At 43.3% G+C, this 19,929-nt stretch overlaps 2 protein-coding genes across 2 annotated transcripts; one reads left to right on the top strand and one right to left on the bottom strand.

Annotated features, from left to right (window-relative positions):
- The first annotated feature begins 3,931 nt into the window (after window positions 1-3,931).
- LOC131935770 (ladderlectin-like) lies at window positions 3,932-6,637 on the top strand. The gene is made up of 2 exons (XM_059292418.1): window positions 3,932-4,055; window positions 6,156-6,637. The coding sequence occupies exons 1-2, from the start codon at window positions 4,010-4,012 to the stop codon at window positions 6,617-6,619; spliced, it is 510 nt and encodes a 169-aa protein (XP_059148401.1). The 5' UTR covers window positions 3,932-4,009; the 3' UTR covers window positions 6,620-6,637.
- Window positions 6,638-9,737: 3,100 nt separating this feature from the next.
- On the bottom strand, window positions 9,738-10,604 carry LOC131935771 (uncharacterized). Its single transcript, XM_059292419.1, has 2 exons — window positions 10,559-10,604; window positions 9,738-10,171 (listed from the first exon to the last, which is right to left on the bottom strand). The coding sequence occupies exons 1-2, from the start codon at window positions 10,602-10,604 to the stop codon at window positions 9,738-9,740; spliced, it is 480 nt and encodes a 159-aa protein (XP_059148402.1).
- Between the last annotated feature and the right edge of the window lie 9,325 nt (window positions 10,605-19,929).

The raw sequence follows: 19,929 nt of genomic DNA, 5'->3' as shown, positions 1-19,929 counted from the left end.
ACCAAAGCCGGAGAAGGTCTTAAAACATTACGACATGTGGAACTTACCAAAGCCGGAGAAGGTCCTAAAACATTACGACATGTGGAACTTACCAAAGCCGGAGAAGGTCTTAAAACATTACGACATGTGGAACTTACCAAAGCCGGAGAAGACGTGAAGCAACAGAGCGATGAACAGCAACATGTTGGTCGAATCTCTTCAGCAACAGCCGAGAGGGTGTATTCTATAGGCTTTTCTCGGGGGGGGGGGGGGGGTGATAGAATTTTTTTTTGTGGGGGGGGGGGGGGGGGGGGGACTTACTAAAATTTCCAGGGGGTGAGGGCGGTCACTAATAAAATTATATTTTTTCAATATAAATTATATTTCGTTCGGAAGGTAAAGGGGGGGGGGGGCGTACACTGTTAGATTTGCTAACCCCCCCCCCCTCCCGACTCTACCAAGGGATACTTGGAAGAAACTCTGCTCACGGTGCACACTTTAGAGCTATCACTCTGTGGTGGTGGGACACGAACCGCATAATTTACTGGGGAGGTAAGGTTTTGATGAATATTTGTAATAAGGTAATCAATAATCGAGTGTGGGGGTGACACCATCTGTAATAATTTACTCTGAAACTAGTGCTTGTTTCCGCTTAAATTAAAAGGTGGATTAATATAATGTGTGCAATAATTAACGACATTCGGCACAATGGGAGGGGTGACACCAACTGTAACCGTATATAGAGGGCTATATACGCCAAAATCCCATCCTTCCGGAAATCGCCAGTGTAAATTTAAAAAATTCACTCAGAAACCTTCTCGGTAGTATTTTCATCAACTCCCCAAAGTTTTTTAGCACTCGGATATACGGTGTCGAACCGAATCCGACTTTCATTTTTTTAGAATACCGTATATAAATAAGAATCGAACCATTCCGGGGCACCACCCTTGCGAATTTTTAATTATTTTTTCGTAGGAACGTCCCTCGGAGTAGTAATGCATAAATTCTTAAAGATAGACAAACACACACACACACAAACATTGCTTTATATATATATATATATATATATATATATATATATATATATATATATATATATATATATATATATATATATTCAAATAAAATTTTAAAATAAAATTAAAATGTAAAACAAATGGATAAAATTGACAGCCCACATTGAGGCCGAAAGAGCAAGCCTTTGTGCCTATTGAAACTCACAAACAGCATTTGCGAGACTGTATCTATATATATATAATTCTCTTCTTGGAGACGCTAGAAAACAAGCTGTAAGCGCGCTCCCTACCACCCCACCCCTACATGGTCTGGTGAGCTATGGTTCACGCTAAATGTTTACATTCGTGGAGCCGGGTTTAGTGACGGCTACTAGGGGCAGATAATTTAGTTTGAAACCATTTTAAACTTAGGGGAGGTAACTAAGAGGAGGCTGCTTTCACGGGGGGGGGGGGGGGGGGGGTTGTAGGGTAGGGGTTGGGGGATAGGAGTGTGGGGGTAGTATCGTCCTTAACGACCTACTGATAGTGTTTTTAAGCAAATATTTTCAGTGGCAGCATTGGTACTGTCGAATTCACAAACTATGAATTACTGAAAGGTAGAAAATAAAACAACTAAAAAGCGGCATATGATATGCCGCGGATCGGCTCGTCTAGTATAAAACACAAAAAAAGATTATCGATAATTTCATAAACAATAACCCGTACTTGTTTATCCAAATCTCAACCCACGTAGAATTTTTTTGTTCACGGAACAATTTACCTTTTTGAACAACAAAAAATTACGTGTTTGCGTAGAAGCTTGACAGTATCATACAAAAAGTTCAATTTTAGAATCACTTGATCTTCTGCGGGCCATTTAAGAATAGAGATGTTCCGTACCCGCATGTATTTGCTTAAAGGATTGAAGTCTTATTCTAGAGATAATCGCAGCTTTGACAATGTACTGAACGTAGTTCACCTGTATGAGGGCGATATGATGGGAACAGGAAAATAAGTGGCATAAGTGTCAGATTCAGAAGGCGCTTTATAGAAATATATAGAGATATATAGAGATATACTTGTACACATACTCTTACTCGTATACACATGCTTTGGTTTAGTTTATCGTGTGTATACTGGATGATATTTTTGATAACGTGATATATATATATATATATATATATATATATATATATATATATATATATATATATATATATATATATATATATATATATATATATATATATAAACTTTTACAACGCCTTTAAAATCTCGTTCTCACACTTTGCAAATATGCCACGTATTAACAAAGCCATTACATCGCCGCATACTTTTTTTACTTTCTCGTATATACGAAGTATAGAGAAAGTCTTGAAATCGTAAAAAAAATCGAGATTTTTTATCAAATCTAGACGGTTTACATCTCCCTGAGTCGGAAAAACATAATTTTGCAATCTTGTCCGCATGTATGTGTATGCAGGGGCTAAGCGAGGGGGGGGGGGGCGGGGGTGCGGACTGCACCGGGTGACACCATTTAGGGGGATGACACCAAGGCAAAAAAAGCAAAATATATAGAGAAAAACTTGAGGGCGGGGTGCAAATCGAAAGTTTGAGGGGGGGGGGGGGGGGTTGCAAATCGAAAACTTGAAAGTTTGTCCCCGGGAAGGGTCGCTACGCCTCTGGGGGGTGACACCATTAAGTGCCGCACCGGGTGACACCCGACCTCGCTACGCCACTGTGTGTATGTGTATGTGTGTGTGTGTGTGTGTCTGTGTGTGTGTAAGTGTGTGTAAGTGTGTGTGTATAAATACGATAACTTGAGTACTGTTACAACTAGGTTGATGAAATTTCATATGTAAGTATTATATCAAAATCGTAGATCCATATCAACTTCTGAGTTTTTTCCGATAACCGGAAATGGAACCTTTTCTTCTCTGAATTTTCAAAAGCCTATAACTTGAGTACAATTTCAGATAGATTAATTAAATTTCACATGTTCACATGTTAGTGAAAGATCTAATTCTCTGCCTTCTGTCAAATTTTGAGTAATTTTCGTTGACCGGAAGTAGTAATTTTCGCTATTTCCAATTTCTCAAAAAACCCATGTGAACTTATAAAGCTCTAATAATATTCCCCACTATTATACACATTTTATTTGGCGTTCACTCGGTTTTCAACTATTTTTTCTACGAGATTTTATTCTATTTAAAGTATTTAGTATTTAAAATGGATTTAAAATCATGCCTATATCCCGAGTTGCCATCCCCTGTTGTTTTATATAAGAATATTCGAGAAAGTTTAGGGGAGATCACTTCCTGTTTATTCAATATGCTCTAAAAAGTATCTAATCTTATCTCTAGGATGATACTCCAATTTTATCTGCAAATACATGAGGGAATCAATGAGTCATTTCAGTTCTTAAATTGTCAGCGGCAGATCGATGAAGCGACCCTAAAATTGAATTTGTATGAAATTTTAAAGCTTCCACACTGAAACGTACTGGTTAAGAAACTGGAATGTCCGATAAAAAAACGTGGGGGGGGGGGGGAGATGTGTACAATCAACAATAAAACGGAATATCGCTAGCAATACCCATCAGATGCTTAATCTTTTGGTTTTAAACAAATAACTGTCAGGATAATCCTTCAACAGTGGTTTGCGGAACCCGATAAAAGAGGTGCAAAAGCGTTACGGACTATTTCGTCCCTCGTATAGAACTGAAAAACTGTCATCCCATTTATGTCTTTTACTTTGTATGTAATTTATCGACTTGTCTAGATGGCTCCAACTAAGACAATTATATTTAATTTCGTTATTAATTGGTAATCATTTTCGCCCATATAATAATAACTCCATATAGGCTACGCCATTGACTTCGACTACTATTTTTATATTTTAAAATATTTTCGGAATCACAGAAACAGCACGTGTCCCCGATAAAAACTCATATTTGTACAACAATACTATAAAACCAGGCCCACACAGCCATTAGGATAAACCCTCTCGGTTGTTCCTGAAGAGATTCGACCAAAATGTTGCTGTTCATCGCTCTGTTGCTTCACGCCTTCTCCGGCTTTGGTAAGTTCCAGATGTCGTAATGTTTTAGGACCTTCTCCGGCTTTGGTAAGCTATATATGTCGTATTGTTGGTCCTAGGTGGTTTGACCATAGGGGGTTTAACCATAGGGGGTTTGACCATAGGGGGTTTGACCATAGAGGCTTTGACCACAGGGGGTTTGACCATAGGGGGTTTGACCATAGGGGGTTTAACCATAGGGGGTTTAACCATAGGGGGTTTGACCATAGGGGGTTTGACCATAGAGGCTTTGACCACAGGGGGTTTGACCATAGGGGGTTTGACCATAGGGGGTTTGACCATAGAGGCTTTGACCACAGGGGGTTTAACCATAGGGGGTTTGACCATAGGGGGTTTAACCATAGGGGGTTTGACCATAGGGGGTTTGACCATAGAGGCTTTGACCACAGGGGGTTTGACCATAGGGGGTTTGACCATAGGGGGTTTGACCACAGGGGGTTTGACCATAGGGGGTTTGATAACAGGGGGTTTGAGCAAAGGGGGTTTGACCATAGGGGTTTGACCATAGGGGGTTTGACCATAGGGGGTTTGACGATAGGGGGTTTGACCATTGGAGGTTTGACCATAGGGGGTTTGACCATAGGGGGTTTGACCATAGGGGGTTTGACGATAGGGGGTTTGACCATAGAGGGTTTGACCACAGGGGGTTTGACTATAGGGGTTTTGACAATAGGGGGTTCGACCATAGGGGGTTTGACCATAGGGGGTTTGACCATAGGGGGTTTGACCATAGAGGGTTTGACCATAGGGGGTTTGACCATAGGGGGTTTGACTATAGAGGGTTTGGCCATAGGGCTTTGGCCACAGCGTGGCTTTGACCACATTGGGGTGGGGGGTTAACTATAATGTGTAGATTTTAAAATAGACATTATAAACTGTTATTTGATGTAAATTTATGATACAATTAATACGATTTTAAAATATTTCCTGAGAGTACATTAATAGAATTTAACATGTACTTAAAAAAAGTCAATAACGATATTTTAGTCTCCACATAAAGGCTGGTGCTAGGCCTCAAAGATTTATTTTAAATATAAATGGAACATAAATAATGAGACATAAAAAGATTCACACATTAATAATGAAGATGTAGCCTACTTGAAAATACATAGCATACATAAAGGATAAAACAGCATGCCAACAGTATTGTCAAAGAAGTAACACTTGTCCCCCATTACCCAACTTTTAATAGTATACCTTACCATACATGGACAAAGCGCTTGTTATCGAACGCCCTCATTGGACAAACCACCTGTGATCAAAGACCCTCTGTTGTGAGAACATCCGTGATCAAACCCCCTATGGTCAAAGCCCCTCAGTGGTCAAAGCACATGAGGTCAAACGTCCGTGCACCGTATTGTTTAAGGACCTTATCCGGCTTTAGTAAGTTCCCGAACGGGACAAATGTCCTAAAGCCAAATGCAAGTGTCCGTTCGGGAAACTACCTTGGGACACCCGGCGTTCTTGCAAGTATCGGGAAAACGTCATGTTCCTCTGCTAGACACGTAGGTTTACAACAGAATTTCATTTTCTCCCCCATAGATAAAGCAAGCATCACAGTATACAACGGTAGTTCTGTTAAGAAACAACCTAAGGTCTTTAGTGCATGTTTCATTATTGGAGGGGTTGGATGGATGGGGGATCACTCTCGTACACAGTCGCTCAAGCAATGGTTATCATAAATAGACTGGAAATAAGGGAAGAAACTTATGCATGTTGCCAGCAGTCAGACACAGACATTTGTTTCCTCCCCTTGATTGTAGTGCACCACATGGAAATGGGGAGGGGGGCTCGAGAAAGTCACAACCCACAGTACATAGACCGAATACTTTACTCGTGACTTCCCGTTAGAAAGCGCGAGTTTTACCCCTAGACTACACCGTCGACAGACCTGAGAAAAAAAACAACGGTATTTCTTTTAACATGCTTGGTTTGATATTTTAATCTATTTTCATTTCATAAAAGAATATAAATTGGAAATGATGGTATATGATTCTAAATTTTTCAAACGAATACGGCTGAGAATTTTTCGTCATGTGCCATTTTAACAGTGTTTTCTTTAATATCTATATTCTTCTACAGCTTATACTAGTGATTCTGGAGAGCAATCTATGTGTTCAATGTTTGAATATATGGGACATCACAATGGTAGCAAATATTTTCTCTCCGACTTTTACTACATGAATGTGGAAAAAGCTTTAAAAGCATGTTCATTAAACGGTATGTACCTAGTAGAGGTCAATGACGAAAGTGAGTTCAGGTTTGTGCAAGGCATTGCCAGGAATTCCAAAACTGAACATCTTCTGCTTTCTGGATCTGACGCGATAAAAGAAAACAGTTGGGTCTTCCCAAACAACGAACCGGTCAAGTTTAAAGAGTGGAAAAGTGGTAACCCGGACAACTATGAAGGTAAAGAACATTATATAATCATTAGTCAGAGTAACGAATACAAAATGAATGACATGCCAGATCCACCAACTAAATTTACCAGGTTTCTTTGTGAAAGAGCGACTAACCCTGATGATGCGCTTGACCAGGTTAAATAAAATTGTATCTTGTTGTCAATAAACCGAGTTTTAAATTAAACATTGATTTCAAAACTTTTCAAAGGTCCGTTTTTTTGTGTTATTATTAGTCCAGATGAACTATTTTTATTTTGTTTGTATGTTGTTGTTATGTTTTTTTTTCGATTTTTTTTTATTTTGTGTATTTTTGTTTTTTTGTTTGTCAGTGTGTTTGTTGTTGCTTTGCTGGTGAGTTTACAGAGATTTATTTATTGCAAGCCTTTTTGTTAGCTATAAACCTCGTTATGCCATTTTAGAAAACTTGAAAACAAGATAGACGCAGCTATACCAAACTTGAAAATTTGTGAGTGGGTTAGTATTAGCTTCCTGACACTACATGCATTATCTTTATACCAATATGAAAACCAAAAACCTCAACCAGATCCTAGAACTAATTGTTTTTAAACTTATGTTTCAATTGTTTGAAAGGTTTAAAATTTTAAACAAAATACTTTGAATTATTTTTAAAAATTGCAACGGTCATTATCCCTTCTCCGCGTTTTTTTTTGTTTTCGTTTGCGTTAGCGTTTACTATTGTGTTTGCGATTGTTTATGTTTGCATTTGTATTTGCGTTAGGGTTATGTGTATTTTCTCAAATGACCATATTTGCATATAGACATTTAATTGGAAAAAGTAATATATTTCCTTAACCCGGTCATGCCAGGTATATACTGCTTTATACAAAACGCGCTTAAATTATTTGTTGGAGATTACAATTTATAAGAAACTAATTTTATGCGGTTTATTAAAGTAGGTTTTGTCAAAATTTTACAGTACATGAGATTTTTTTTCGAAAGCCCAATTCAAGTAACCAGAGAACACCAAATACTGCTCAGTGACCAGTGAACACCATGTACTGTCTCAGTGGCCAGTGAACACCATGTACTGTCTCAGTGGCCAGTGAACACCATGTACTGTCTCAGTGGCCAGAGAACACCATGTACTGTCTCAGTGGCCAGTGAACACCATGTACTGTCTCAGTGACCAGAGAACATTATGTCTCAGTGACCAGAGAACACCATGTACTGTCTTAGTGACCAGAGAACACCATGTACTGTCTCAGTGACCAGAGAACACCATGTACTGTCTCAGTGACCAGAGAACACCATGTACTGTCTCAGTGACCAGAGAACACCATGTACTGTCTCAGTGACCAGTGAACACCATGTACTGTCTCAGTGGCCAGTGAACACCATGTACTGTCTCAGTGACCAGAGAACATTATGTCTCAGTGACCAGAGAACACCATGTACTGTCTTAGTGACCAGAGAACACCATGTACTGTCTCAGTGACCAGAGAACACCATGTACTGTCTCAGTGACCAGAGAACACCATGTACTGTCTCAGTGACCAGTGAACACCATGTACTGTCTCAGTGACCAGAGAACACCATGTACTGTCTCAGTGACCAGAGAACACGAAATACTGCTCAGTGACCAGAGAACACCATGTACTGTCTCAGTGACCAGAGAACACCATGTACTGTCTCAGGGCCTTCTCCTGTTTTGATAATTTCCAAAAGTCGTATTGTTTTAGAATCTTCTCCTTCTTGTATGTTCCACCAATAATATTTAAGAAATTATCTTGTTTTGTTAATTTCTATATTTAAGATTGAAGGGCCGGCGTCAGTTGCGGTAAATATTTTGTATATGGCTTTCTCATTCTCTCCACAAATCTTTATTTCGGGATCTTCGTATAGTGTGGTAAATTATATATATATATATATATATATATATATATATATATATATATATATATATATATATATATATATATATATATATATATATATATATATATATTTATATATATATATATATATATATATATATATATATATATATATATATATATATATATATATATATATATATATATATGGTGACAGGACAAATGATCTCAGACAAAATATCTCACGGATAAATTATCTCAGGACAAATTATCTCAAGGACAAATGATCTCACGGACAAAAGATACCGTGACAAAATATATCAGGACAAATGATACCATGGACAATATATATATATATATATATATATATATATATATATATATATATATATATATATATATATATATATATATATATAAGCTTTCCTACTGTGTTACTAGTCTTGAGTGGTTGTTGATGGTAGTTTTTTTTTTATAAACCTCCCTTGTGAATTAACTAAGTCTATATAAAATAGTTCTTTATTGAAAGAGTGATAGCGCAGGGACACTGTGTTTCTCTCGATTAAACAAACTATGTTTCCTCAATGTAGTCAGAAGTTGGAGGCAGTTACAAAGCGCCCCGAGACGCCCCTGACACTTGGCCGGCGACCGTGTAATGTTGTACCTTACCCTTGAAGAGGATAATCAACGTGCACTCAATGTTTTCATCCTGCACGCCCCTGGAGCATGTCGGCAATAGTGAGGACAAACCAGCATCTGTCCAATTTTAGCTCCGACCATAAATTAAGCTCTTGCAACATCACTAAATGTTATTCCTGTAAAAACTACCTTCTAGCTGTTCTTTCAGCTCCTGACTAAGCTCTTTGCACACGCGTAACTGCTATATTTAACTTCAACTAAAATATTTTTCCGCATGCGGTAATCTTATTTACAAGTTACATTTTCCTGCGCTGATTAGTCTACAGTCAAAATAACATTGGTAAAATATTTAAAGAGCCATTTTTTAAGAATAAATTTTGTCCGATCCTTAAATCAACAAAATTATCAACAAAAACATCAACAAAAACATCAACACAAACATCAACACAAACATCAACAAAAACATCAACAAAAACATCAACAAAAACATCAAAAAAAGCATCAACAAAAATATCAACGAAAACATCAACAAAAACATCAACAAAATCATCGACCCTCTATTAAACAAAAACAGTCACCAAACGTCAACATAAGTAGAATGAAGTACAAAACAAAATAAAGCAAACATTAACCTAAGCATAATCAATTGATGAACGACCACTCAAACTAATGTCAAAAGTAAAAAAAAAAATCTTTCAGAAATCTTTTAAAGCATTGTTTAATCAAAAAATAATTATGATTTACTAAAATAACTTGAACAACCAAATTTTCAGACCAAATCTTATTTATCAGCCACTTTTTTCACACAGGAACTTATAAGTTCCGGGCTGCAGATAAGAATAATCATTCATTTTGAAGGCACTATTTAGTGATAGATAATCTTCTCCACCCTGATAGTTGTCGGGATTTGGTCCATACCAATCAAAAAACTTGACGGGTTCCTTACTGAACTGGAAGATCCATGTACCTTCCTGGGCCTTGTCAGTTCCAGAAATCAGCAGACCGCTAGTCCTAGCTTGCCGAGCAATGTCCTGGACAAACTTGTATTCGCCTGCGTCGTTGATTTCTACCAAGTACATGCCGTAGGACAAACATACACTTTCAGCTTGATCCACGTTTGAGTAGTAAAACTTGGAGAGATAATACTTGTTTCCCTTGTACTTTTCAGCTGAATCAAACAGATTACCGATGGGTGTTGGGTACCCATAATCACAGCTTGAAACTAGAGAATAATAGAAAAATTACAACAAACATTATTAAAATTAATGGAATAAAATTAAAAAAAACTAGCGAATATCTTTACTTTGTATTTTATTTAAATTAGAATTTTTCTTTTTTTTTTTATAATTTACTACAACCGGAACAAGCCCTAATATATTACATATAGAATTCAATAAAACGATAGAGCATACCAAATATTATTAGTGGAACATTGAAAAGCCGAGGAATGCCATAAAATATTACGATATGTGAAACTTACCAAAGCCGGAGAAGACCCTGAAACATTACGACAACTGGAGCTTACCAAACCAGGAGAAGGCCCGAAAACATTACATGTGGAACTTACCAAGGCCGGAGAAGGTCCTAAAACATTACATGTGGAACTTACCAAAGCCGGAGAAGACGTGAAGCAACAGAGTGATGAACAGCAACATGTTGGTCGAATCTCTTCAGGAACAGCCGAGAGGGTGTATCCTAATGGCTGTTGCAGTCGGGTTTTTTAGTATTGTAACAAATTAAAATGCATTATGCAAACAATTTATGTCTTCAACCGCTGTTTATCTGATGATTACAAATTCAAATAGAACCCATTCAAAATAGTTTAACCGCAGAACATTAAACCTATTTGGTTGGCCAAGAAAAATGTGGTAACCAAACAGAATTAAAATCTAGTTGGCCAGGACAGCATTTGGCCAAAATAGAATTGAAAACTCTGGTTGGCTTAGAAAAAACTGGACCATTAGTGTATGCTTTATTATCCCAATTACAGCTGGGTCTGTTTTCATTTGACGAGCGTTCTTTAAACTAAGACTGTAATGTTTGAGTACAAAACATTGAACAGACTAGCCGGTCACTTATTAAATATATGCATAAACAGGATTTTAAAATCTGTGGGCTTAAAGTACAGTCACTAGTTAAGTAGGAGATTCTAGAAAGTGGGTTTAAATTTGAGAGAAAATACGGTATTAACATTTAGACAAGTGTGAATGCCACAGGAAAACTTGGTGTGAGGTTGAATTATTAAGTGTTGGAGAAAATCCAACTTGAAATTGATTGCATCATGTTCCGCGCGCATCATATTCCGCGCGCATCATGTTCCGCGCGCATCATGTTCCGCGCGCATCATGTTCCGCGCGCATCATGTTCCGCGCGCATCATGTTCCGCGCGCATCATGTTCCGCGCGCATCATGTTCCGCGCGCATCATGTTCCGCGCGCATCATGTTCCGCGCGCATCATGTTCCGCGCGCATCATGTTCCGCGCGCATCATGTTCCGCGCGCATCATGTTCCGCGCGCATCATGTTCCGCGCGCATCATGTTCCGCGCGCATCATGTTCCGCGCGCATCATGTTCCGCGCGCATCATGTTCCGCGCGCATCATGTTCCGCGCGCATCATGTTCCGCGCGCATCATGTTCCGCGCGCATCATGTTCCGCGCGCATCATGTTTCGCGCGCATCATGTTTCGCGCGCATCATGTTTCGCGCGCATCATGTTTCGCGCGCATCATGTTTCGCGCGCATCATGTTTCGCGCGCATCATGTTTCGCGCGCATCATGTTTCGCGCGCATCATGTTTCGCGCGCATCATGTTTCGGGGGCATCATGTTTCGGGCGCATCATGTTTCTTGCGCATCATGTTTCGGGCGCATCATGTTTCGGGCGCATCATGTTTCGGGCGCATCATGTTTCGTGCGCATCATGTTTCGTGCGCATCATGTTTCGTGCGCATCATGTTTCGTGCGCATCATGTTTCGTGCGCTTCATGTTTCGTGCGCATCATGTTTCGTGCGCAGCATGTTTCGTGCGGAGCATAATTCGTGCGGAGCATGTTTCGTGCGCAGCGTGTTTCGTGCGCAGCGTGTTTCGTGCGCAGCGTGTTTCGTGCGCAGCGTGTTTCGTGCGCAGCGTGTTTCGTGCGCAGCGTGTTTCGTGCGCAGCGTGTTTCGTGCGCAGCGTGTTTCGTGCGCAGCGTGTTTCGTGCGCAGCGTGTTTCGTGCGCAGCGTGTTTCGTGCGCAGCGTGTTTCGTGCGCAGCGTGTTTCGTGCGCAGCGTGTTTCGTGCGCAGCGTGTTTCGTGCGCAGCGTGTTTCGTGCGCAGCGTGTTTCGTGCGCAGCGTGTTTCGTGCGCAGCGTGTTTCGTGCGCAGCGTGTTTCGTGCGCAGCGTGTTTCGTGCGCAGCGTGTTTCGTGCGCAGCGTGTTTCGTGCGCAGCGTGTTTCGTGCGCAGCGTGTTTCGTGCGCAGCGTGTTTCGTGCGCAGCGTGTTTCGTGCGCAGCGTGTTTCGTGCGCAGCGTGTTTCGTGCGCAGCGTGTTTCGTGCGCAGCGTGTTTCGTGCGCAGCGTGTTTCGTGCGCAGCGTGTTTCGTGCGCAGCGTGTTTCGTGCGCAGCGTGTTTCGTGCGCATCGTGTTTCGTGCGCATCGTGTTTCGTGCGCAGCGTGTTTCGTGCGCAGCGTGTTTCGTGCGCAGCGTGTTTCGTGCGCAGCGTGTTTCGTGCGCAGCGTGTTTCGTGCGCAGCGTGTTTCGTGCGCAGCGTGTTTCGTGCGCAGCGTGTTTCGTGCGCATCGTGTTTCGTGCGCATCGTGTTTCGTGCGCATCGTGTTTCGTGCGCATCGTGTTTCGTGCGCATCGTGTTTCGTGCGCAGCATGTTTCGTGCGCAGCATGTTTCGTGCGCAGCATGTTTCGTGCGCAGCATGTTTCGTGCGCAGCATGTTTCGTGCGCAGCATGTTTCGTGCGCAGCATGTTTCGTGCTTAACGTCTAGGGGAAACACTCGATGAACTCCTGATGCCAACAACACATTTAATCCATATATAACTTTTAATATGTGTACAAATTCAAGGTAAGACTCTAGCTTTATACAGAATACAATGAATGAGTAGAATATCAAAAAACCCAACTTACAATTTGAGGAAAAAACACTATTTTACACTATCACAGGATATGGCACGTTTCGTGTGTGTGTGTGTCACGTTTCGTGTGTGTGTGTGTCACGTTTCGTGTGTGTGTGTCACGCTTCGTGTGTGTGTGTCACGTTTCGTGTGTGTGTGTGTGTGTGTGTCACGTTTCGTGTGTGTGTGTATATGTCACGTTTCGTGTGTGTGTGTCACGTTTCGTGTGTGTGTGTCAGGTTTCGTGTGTGTGTGTGTGTATGTCACGTTTCGTGTGTGTGTGTGTCACGTTTCGTGTGTGTGTGTGTGACGTTTCGTGTGTGTGTGTGTGTGTGTGACGTTTCGTGTGTGTGTGTGTGTGTGACGTTTCGTGTGTGTGTGTATGTGTCACGTTTCGTGTGTGTGTGTGTGTGTGTCACGTTTCGTGTGTGTGTTTGTGTGTCACGTTTCGTGTGTGTGTGTGACGTTTCGTGTGTGTGTGTATGTCACGTTTCGTGTGTGTGTGTGTGTGTCACGTTTCGTGTGTGTGTTTGTCGCGTTTCGTGTGTGTGTGTGTCACGTTTCGTGTGTGTGTGTCACGTTTCGTGTGTGTGTGTGTGACGTTTCGTGTGTTTGTGTGTGTGACGTTTCGTGTGTGTGTGTGTGTATGTCACGTTTCGTGTGTGTGTGTGTGTTTGTGTCACGTTTCGTGTGTGTGTGTGTGTGTCACGTTTCGTGTGTGTGTGTGTGTGTGTCACGTTTCGTGTGTGTGTGTGTGTGTGTGACGTTTCGTGTGTGTGTGTGACGTTTCGTGTGTGTGTGTGTCTGTCACGTTTCGTGTGTGTGTGTCACGTTTCGTGTGTTTGTGTGTCACGTTTCGTGTGTGTGTGTCACGTTTCGTGTGTGTCTGTCACGTTGTGTGTGTGTGTGTGTGTCACGTTTCGTGTGCGTGTGTGTCACGTTTCGTGTATGTGTGTGTCACATTTCGTGTGTGTGTGTGTCACGTTTCGTGTGTGTGTGTGTCACGTTTCGTGTGTGTGTGTGACGTTTCGTGTGTGTGTGTGACGTTTCGTTTGTGTGTGTGTCTGTCACGTTTCGTGTGTGTGTGTGTCACGTTTCGTGTGTGTGTGTGTCACGTTTCGTGTGTGTGTGTGTGTGTGTGTGTGTGTGTGTGTCACGTTTCGTGTGTGTGTGTGTCACGTTTCGTGTGTGTGTGTCACGTTTCGTGTGTGTGTGTCACGTTTCGTGTGTGTGTGTGTGTCACGTTTCGTGTGTGTGTGTATATGTCACGTTTCGTGTGTGTGTGTTACGTTTCGTGTGTGTGTCAGGTTTCGTGTGTGTGTGTGTGTGTGTATGTCACGTTTCGTGTGTATGTGTCACGTTTCGTGTGTGTGTGTGTGTGTGTGTGTGTGTGACGTTTCGTGTGTGTGTGTGTGTTAGACGTTTCGTGTGTGTGTGTGTGTGTGACGTTTCGTGTGTGTGTGTATGTGTCACGTTTCGTGTGTGTGTGTATGTGTCACGTTTCGTGTGTGTGTGTGTCACGTTTCGTGTGTGTGTGTGTGTGTGTAACGTTTCGTGTGTGTGTGTCACGTTTCGTGTGTGTGTGTGTGTCACGTTTCGTGCGTGTGTGTGTCACGTTTCGTGCGTGTGTGTCACGTTTTGTGCGTGTGTGTCACGTTTCATGTGTGTGTCACGTTTTGTGTGTGTTTGTCACGTTTCGTGTGTGTGTATGTCACGTTTCGTGTGTGTGTGTCACGTTTCGTGTGTGTGTGTGTGTGTCACGTTTCGTGTGTGTGTGTGTGTCACGTTTCGTGTGTGTGTCACGTTTCGTGTGTGTGTGTCACGTTTCGTGTGTGTGTGTCACGTTTCGCGTGTGTGTGTGTGTGTGTGTGTGTGTGTGTGTCACGTTTCGTGTGTGTGTGTATATGTCACGTTTCGTGTGTGTGTCACGTTTCGTGTGTGTGTGTGTCAGGTTTCGTGTGTGTGTGTGTGTGTATGTCACGTTTCGTGTGTGTGTGTGTCACGTTTCGTGTGTGTGTGTGAGTGTGTGTGACGTTTCGTGTGTGTGTGTGTGTGACGTTTCGTGTGTGTGTGTGTGTGACGTTTCGTGTGTGTGTGTGACGTTTCGTGTGTGTGTGTGTCTGTCACGTTTCGTGTGTGTGTGTGTCACGTTTCATGTGTTTGTGTGTCACGTTTCGTGTGTGTGTGTGTCACGTTTCGTGTGTGTCTGTCACGTTTCGTGTGTGTGTGTGTCACGTTTCGTGTGTGTGTGTGTCACGTTTCGTGTGTGTGTGTGACGTTTCGTGTGTGTGTGTGTCACGTTTCGTGTGTGTGTGTGTGTGTGTGTGTGTGTGTGTGTGTGTCACGTTTCGTGTGTGTGTGTGTCACGTTTCGTGTGTGTGTGTCACGTTTCGTGTGTGTCTGTCACGTTTCGTGTGTGTGTGTGTCACGTTTCGTGCGTGTGTGTGTCACGTTGTGTGTGTGTGTGTGTATATGTCACGTTTCGTGTGTATTGTGTCACGTTTCGTGTGTGTGTGTGTGTCACGTTTCGTGTGTGTGTGTGTGTCACGTTTCGTGTGTGTGTGTGTCACGTTTCGTGTGTGTGTCACGTTTCGTGTGTGTGTGTCACGTTTCGTGTGTGTGTGTCACGTTTCGCGTGTGTGTGTGTGTGTGTGTCACGTTTCGTGTGTGTGTGTATATGTCACGTTTCGTGTGTGTGTCACGTTTCGTGTGTGTGTGTGTCAGGTTTCGTGTGTGTGTGTGTGTATGTCACGTTTCGTGTGCGTGTGTGTCACGTTTCGTGTGTGTGTGTGAGTGTGTGTGACGTTTCGTGTGTGTGTGTGTGTGACGTTTCGTGTGTGTGTGTGTGACGTTTCGTGTGTGTGTGTGACGTTTCGTGTGTGTGTGTGTCACGTTTCGTGTGTTTGTGTGTCAAGTTTCGTGTGTGTGTGTGTCACGTTTCTTGTGTGTCTGTCACGTTTCGTGTGTGTGTGTGTGTCACGTTTCGTGTGTGTGTGTCACGTTTCGTGTGTGTGTGTGACGTTTCGTGTGTGTGTGTGTCACGTTTCGTGTGTGTGTGTGTGTGTGTGTGTGTGTGTGTGTCACGTTTCGTGTGTGTGTGTCACGTTTCGTGTGTGTGTGTCACGTTTCGTGTGTGTCTGTCACGTTTCGTGTGTGTGTGTGTCACGTTTCGTGCGTGTGTGTGTCACGTTTCGTGTGTGTGTGTGTGTCACGTTTCGTGTGTGTGTGTGTGTGTTTGACGTTTCGTGTGTGTGTGTGTCACGTTTCGTGTGTGTGTGTGTGTGTGTCACGTTTCGTGTGTGTGTGTATGTGTGTGTGACGTTTCGTGTGTGTGTGTGTGTGTGTGACGTTTCGAGTGCGTGTGTGTGACGTTTCGTGTGTGTGTGTGTGTGTGTGTGTGACGTTTCGTGTGTGTGTGTGAGTCACGTTTCGTGTGTGTGTGTATGTGTCACGTTTCGTGTGTGTGTTTGTGTGTCACGTTTCGTGTGTGTGTGTCACGTTTCGTGTGTGTGTGTGTGTGTGTGTAACGTTTCGTGTGTGTGTGTGTCACGTTTCGTGTGTGTGTGTGTCACGTTTCGTGTGTGTGTGTCACGTTTCGTGTGTGTGTGTGTCACGTTTCGTGTGTGTGTGTGTGTGTGTAACGTTTCGTGTGTGTGTGTGTCACGTTTCGTGTGTGTGTGTGTCACGTTTCGTGTGTGTGTGTGTGTGTGTCACGTTTCGTGTGTGTGTGTGTCACGTTTCGTGTGTGTGTGTGTCACGTTTCGTGTGTGTGTGTCACGTTTCGTGTGTGTGTGTCACGTTTCGTGTGTGTGTGTCACGTTTCGTGTGTGTGTGTCACGTTTCGTGTGTGTGTGTCACGTTTCGTGTGTGTGTGTCACGTTTCGTGTGTGTGTGTCACGTTTCGTGTGTGTGTGTGTGTGTGTGTGTGTGTGTGTGTGTGTGTGTCACGTTTCGTGTGTGTGTGTCACGTTTTGTGTGTGTGTGTGTGTGTATATATGTCACGTTTCGTGTGTGTGTCACGTTTCGTGTGTGTGTGTCACGTTTCGTGTGTGTGTGTCACGTTTCGTGTGTGTGTGTGTGTCACGTTTCGTGTGTGTGTCACGTTTCGTGTGTGTGTGTGTCACGTTTCGTGTGTGTGTGTCACGTTTCGTGTGTGTGTGTGTCACGTTTCGTGTGTGTGTGTGCGTGTGTGTATGTCACGTTTCGTGTGTGTGTGTGTGTGTCACGTTTCGTGTGTGTGTTTGTCACGTTTCGTGTGTGTGTGTGTGTGTGTGTGTCACGTTTCGTGTGTGTGTGTCACGTTTCGTGTGTGTGTGTGTCACGTTTCGTGTGTGTGTGTGTGTGTGTGTGACGTTTCGTGTGTTTGTGTGTGTCACGTTTCGTGTGTGTGTGTGTGTGTGTGTGTGTGTGTGTGTCACGTTTCGTGTGTGTGTATGTGTGTGTGACGTTTCGTGTGTGTGTGTCACGTTTCGTGTGTGTGTGTGTCACGTTTCGTGTGTGTGTGTGTGTGTCACGTTTCGTGTGTGTGTGTCACGTTTCGTGTGTGTGTGTCACGTTTCGTGTGTGTGTGTCACGTTTCGCGTGTGTGTGTGTGTGTCACGGTTCGTGTGTGTGTCACGTTTCGTGTGTGTGTGTGTGTGTCACGTTTCGTGTGTGTGTGTGTGTATGTCACGTTTCGTGTGTGTGTGTCACGTTTCGTGTGTGTGTGTCACGTTTAGTGTGTGTGTGTATGTCACGTTTCGTGTGTGTGTGTGTGTCACGTTTCGTGTGTGTGTTTGTCACGTTTCGTGTGTGTGTGTGTGTGTGTCACGTTTCGTGTGTGTGTGTCACGTTTCGTGTGTGTGTGTCACGTTTCGTGTGTGTGTGTGTGTGTGACGTTTCGTGTGTTTGTGTGTGTCACGTTTCGTGTGTGTGTGTGTGTGTGTGTGTGTGTGACGTTTCGTGTGTGTGTATGTGTGTGTGACGTTTCGTGTGTGTGTCACGTTTCGTGTGTGTGTGTGTCACGTTTCGTGTGTGTGTGTGTGTTTGTGTGTGTGTCACGTTTCGTGTGTGTGTGTGTCACGTTTCGTGTGTGTGTGTCACGTTTCGTGTGTGTGTGTGTCACGTTTCGTGTGTGTGTGTGTGTCACGTTTCGTGTGTGTGTGTGTGTGTGTCACGTTTCGTGTGAGTGTGCGTCACGTTTCGTGTGTGTGTGTGTCACGTTTCGTGTGTGTGTGTGTGTGTGTGTGTGTGTGTGTCACGTTTCGTGTGTGTGTGTGTCACGTTTCGTGTGTGTGTGTGTGTGTGTGTGTGTGTGTGTGTGTGTGTGTGTCACGTTTCGTGTGTGTGTGTGTGTGTGTCACGTTTCGTGTGTGTGTGTGTGTGTAACGTTTCGTGTGTGTGTGTGTCACGTTTCGTGTGTGTGTGTGACGTTTCGTGTGTGTGTGTCACGTTTCGTGTGTGTGTGTGTGTGTGTGTGTGTGTCACGTTTCGTGTGTGTGTGTCACGTTTCGTGTGTGTCTGTCACGTTTCGTGTGTGTGTGTGTCACGTTTCGTGCGTGTGTGTGTCACGTTTCGTGTGTGTGTGTGTCACGTTTCGTGTGTGTGTGTGTGTTTGACGTTTCGTGTGTGTGTGTGTCACGTTTCGTGTGTGTGTGTGTGTGTGTCACGTTTCGTGTGTGTGTGTATGTGTGTGTGACGTTTCGTGTGTGTGTGTGTGTGTGTGACGTTTCGAGTGCGTGTGTGTGACGTTTCGTGTGTGTGTGTGTGTGTGTGACGTTTCGTGTGTGTGTGTGAGTCACGTTTCGTGTGTGTGTGTATGTGTCACGTTTCGTGTGTGTGTTTGTGTGTCACGTTTCGTGTGTGTGTGTCACGTTTCGTGTGTGTGTGTGTGTGTGTGTAACGTTTCGTGTGTGTGTGTGTCACGTTTCGTGTGTGTGTGTGTCACGTTTCGTGTGTGTGTGTGTCACGTTTCGTGTGTGTGTGTGTCACGTTTCGTGTGTGTGTGTCACGTTTCGTGTGTGTGTGTCACGTTTCGTGTGTGTGTGTCACGTTTCGTGTGTGTGTGTGTCACGTTTCGTGTGTGTGTGTCACGTTTCGTGTGTGTGTGTCACGTTTCGTGTGTGTGTGTCACGTTTCGTGTGTGTGTGTCACGTTTCGTGTGTGTGTGTCACGTTTCGTGTGTGTGTGTGTGTGTGTGTGTGTGTGTGTGTCACGTTTCGTGTTTGTGTGTCACGTTTTGTGTGTGTGTGTGTGTGTGTGTATATGTCACGTTTCGTGTGTGTGTGTCACGTTTCGTGTGTGTGTGTCACGTTTCGTGTGTGTGTGTCACGTTTCGTGTGTGTGTGTCACGTTTCGTGTGTGTGTGTCACGTTTCGTGTGTGTGTCACGTTTCGTGTGTGTGTGTGTCAAGTTTCGTGTGTGTGTGTCACGTTTCGTGTGTGTGTGTGTCACGTTTCGTGTGTGTGTGTGTGTATGTCACGTTTCGTGTGTGTGTGTCACGTTTCGTGTGTGTGTGTCACGTTTCGTGTGTGTGTGTATGTCACGTTTCGTGTGTGTGTGTGTGTGTCACGTTTCGTGTGTGTGTTTGTCACGTTTCGTGTGTGTGTGTGTGTGTGTGTGTGTGTGTGTGTCACGTTTCGTGTGTGTGTGTCACGTTTCGTGTGTGTGTGTCACGTTTCGTGTGTGTGTGTGTGTGTGTGTGACGTTTCGTGTGTTTGTGTGTGTCACGTTTCGTGTGTGTGTGTGTGTGTGTGTGTGTGTGTGTCACGTTTCGTGTGTGTGTATGTGTGTGTGACGTTTCGTGTGTGTGTGTCACGTTTCGTGTGTGTGTGTGTCACGTTTCGTGTGTGTGTGTGTGTCACGTTTCGTGTGTGTGTGTGTCACGTTTCG

The sequence above is a fragment of the Physella acuta genome, unplaced genomic scaffold, assembly GCF_028476545.2.
Source record: "Physella acuta isolate Inbredline_101_S28 unplaced genomic scaffold, ASM2847654v3 ptg000158l, whole genome shotgun sequence".
In the NCBI taxonomy this organism is placed as follows: Eukaryota; Metazoa; Mollusca; class Gastropoda; family Physidae; genus Physella; species Physella acuta.
This window is presented reverse-complemented; position numbering and strand designations above follow the sequence as displayed.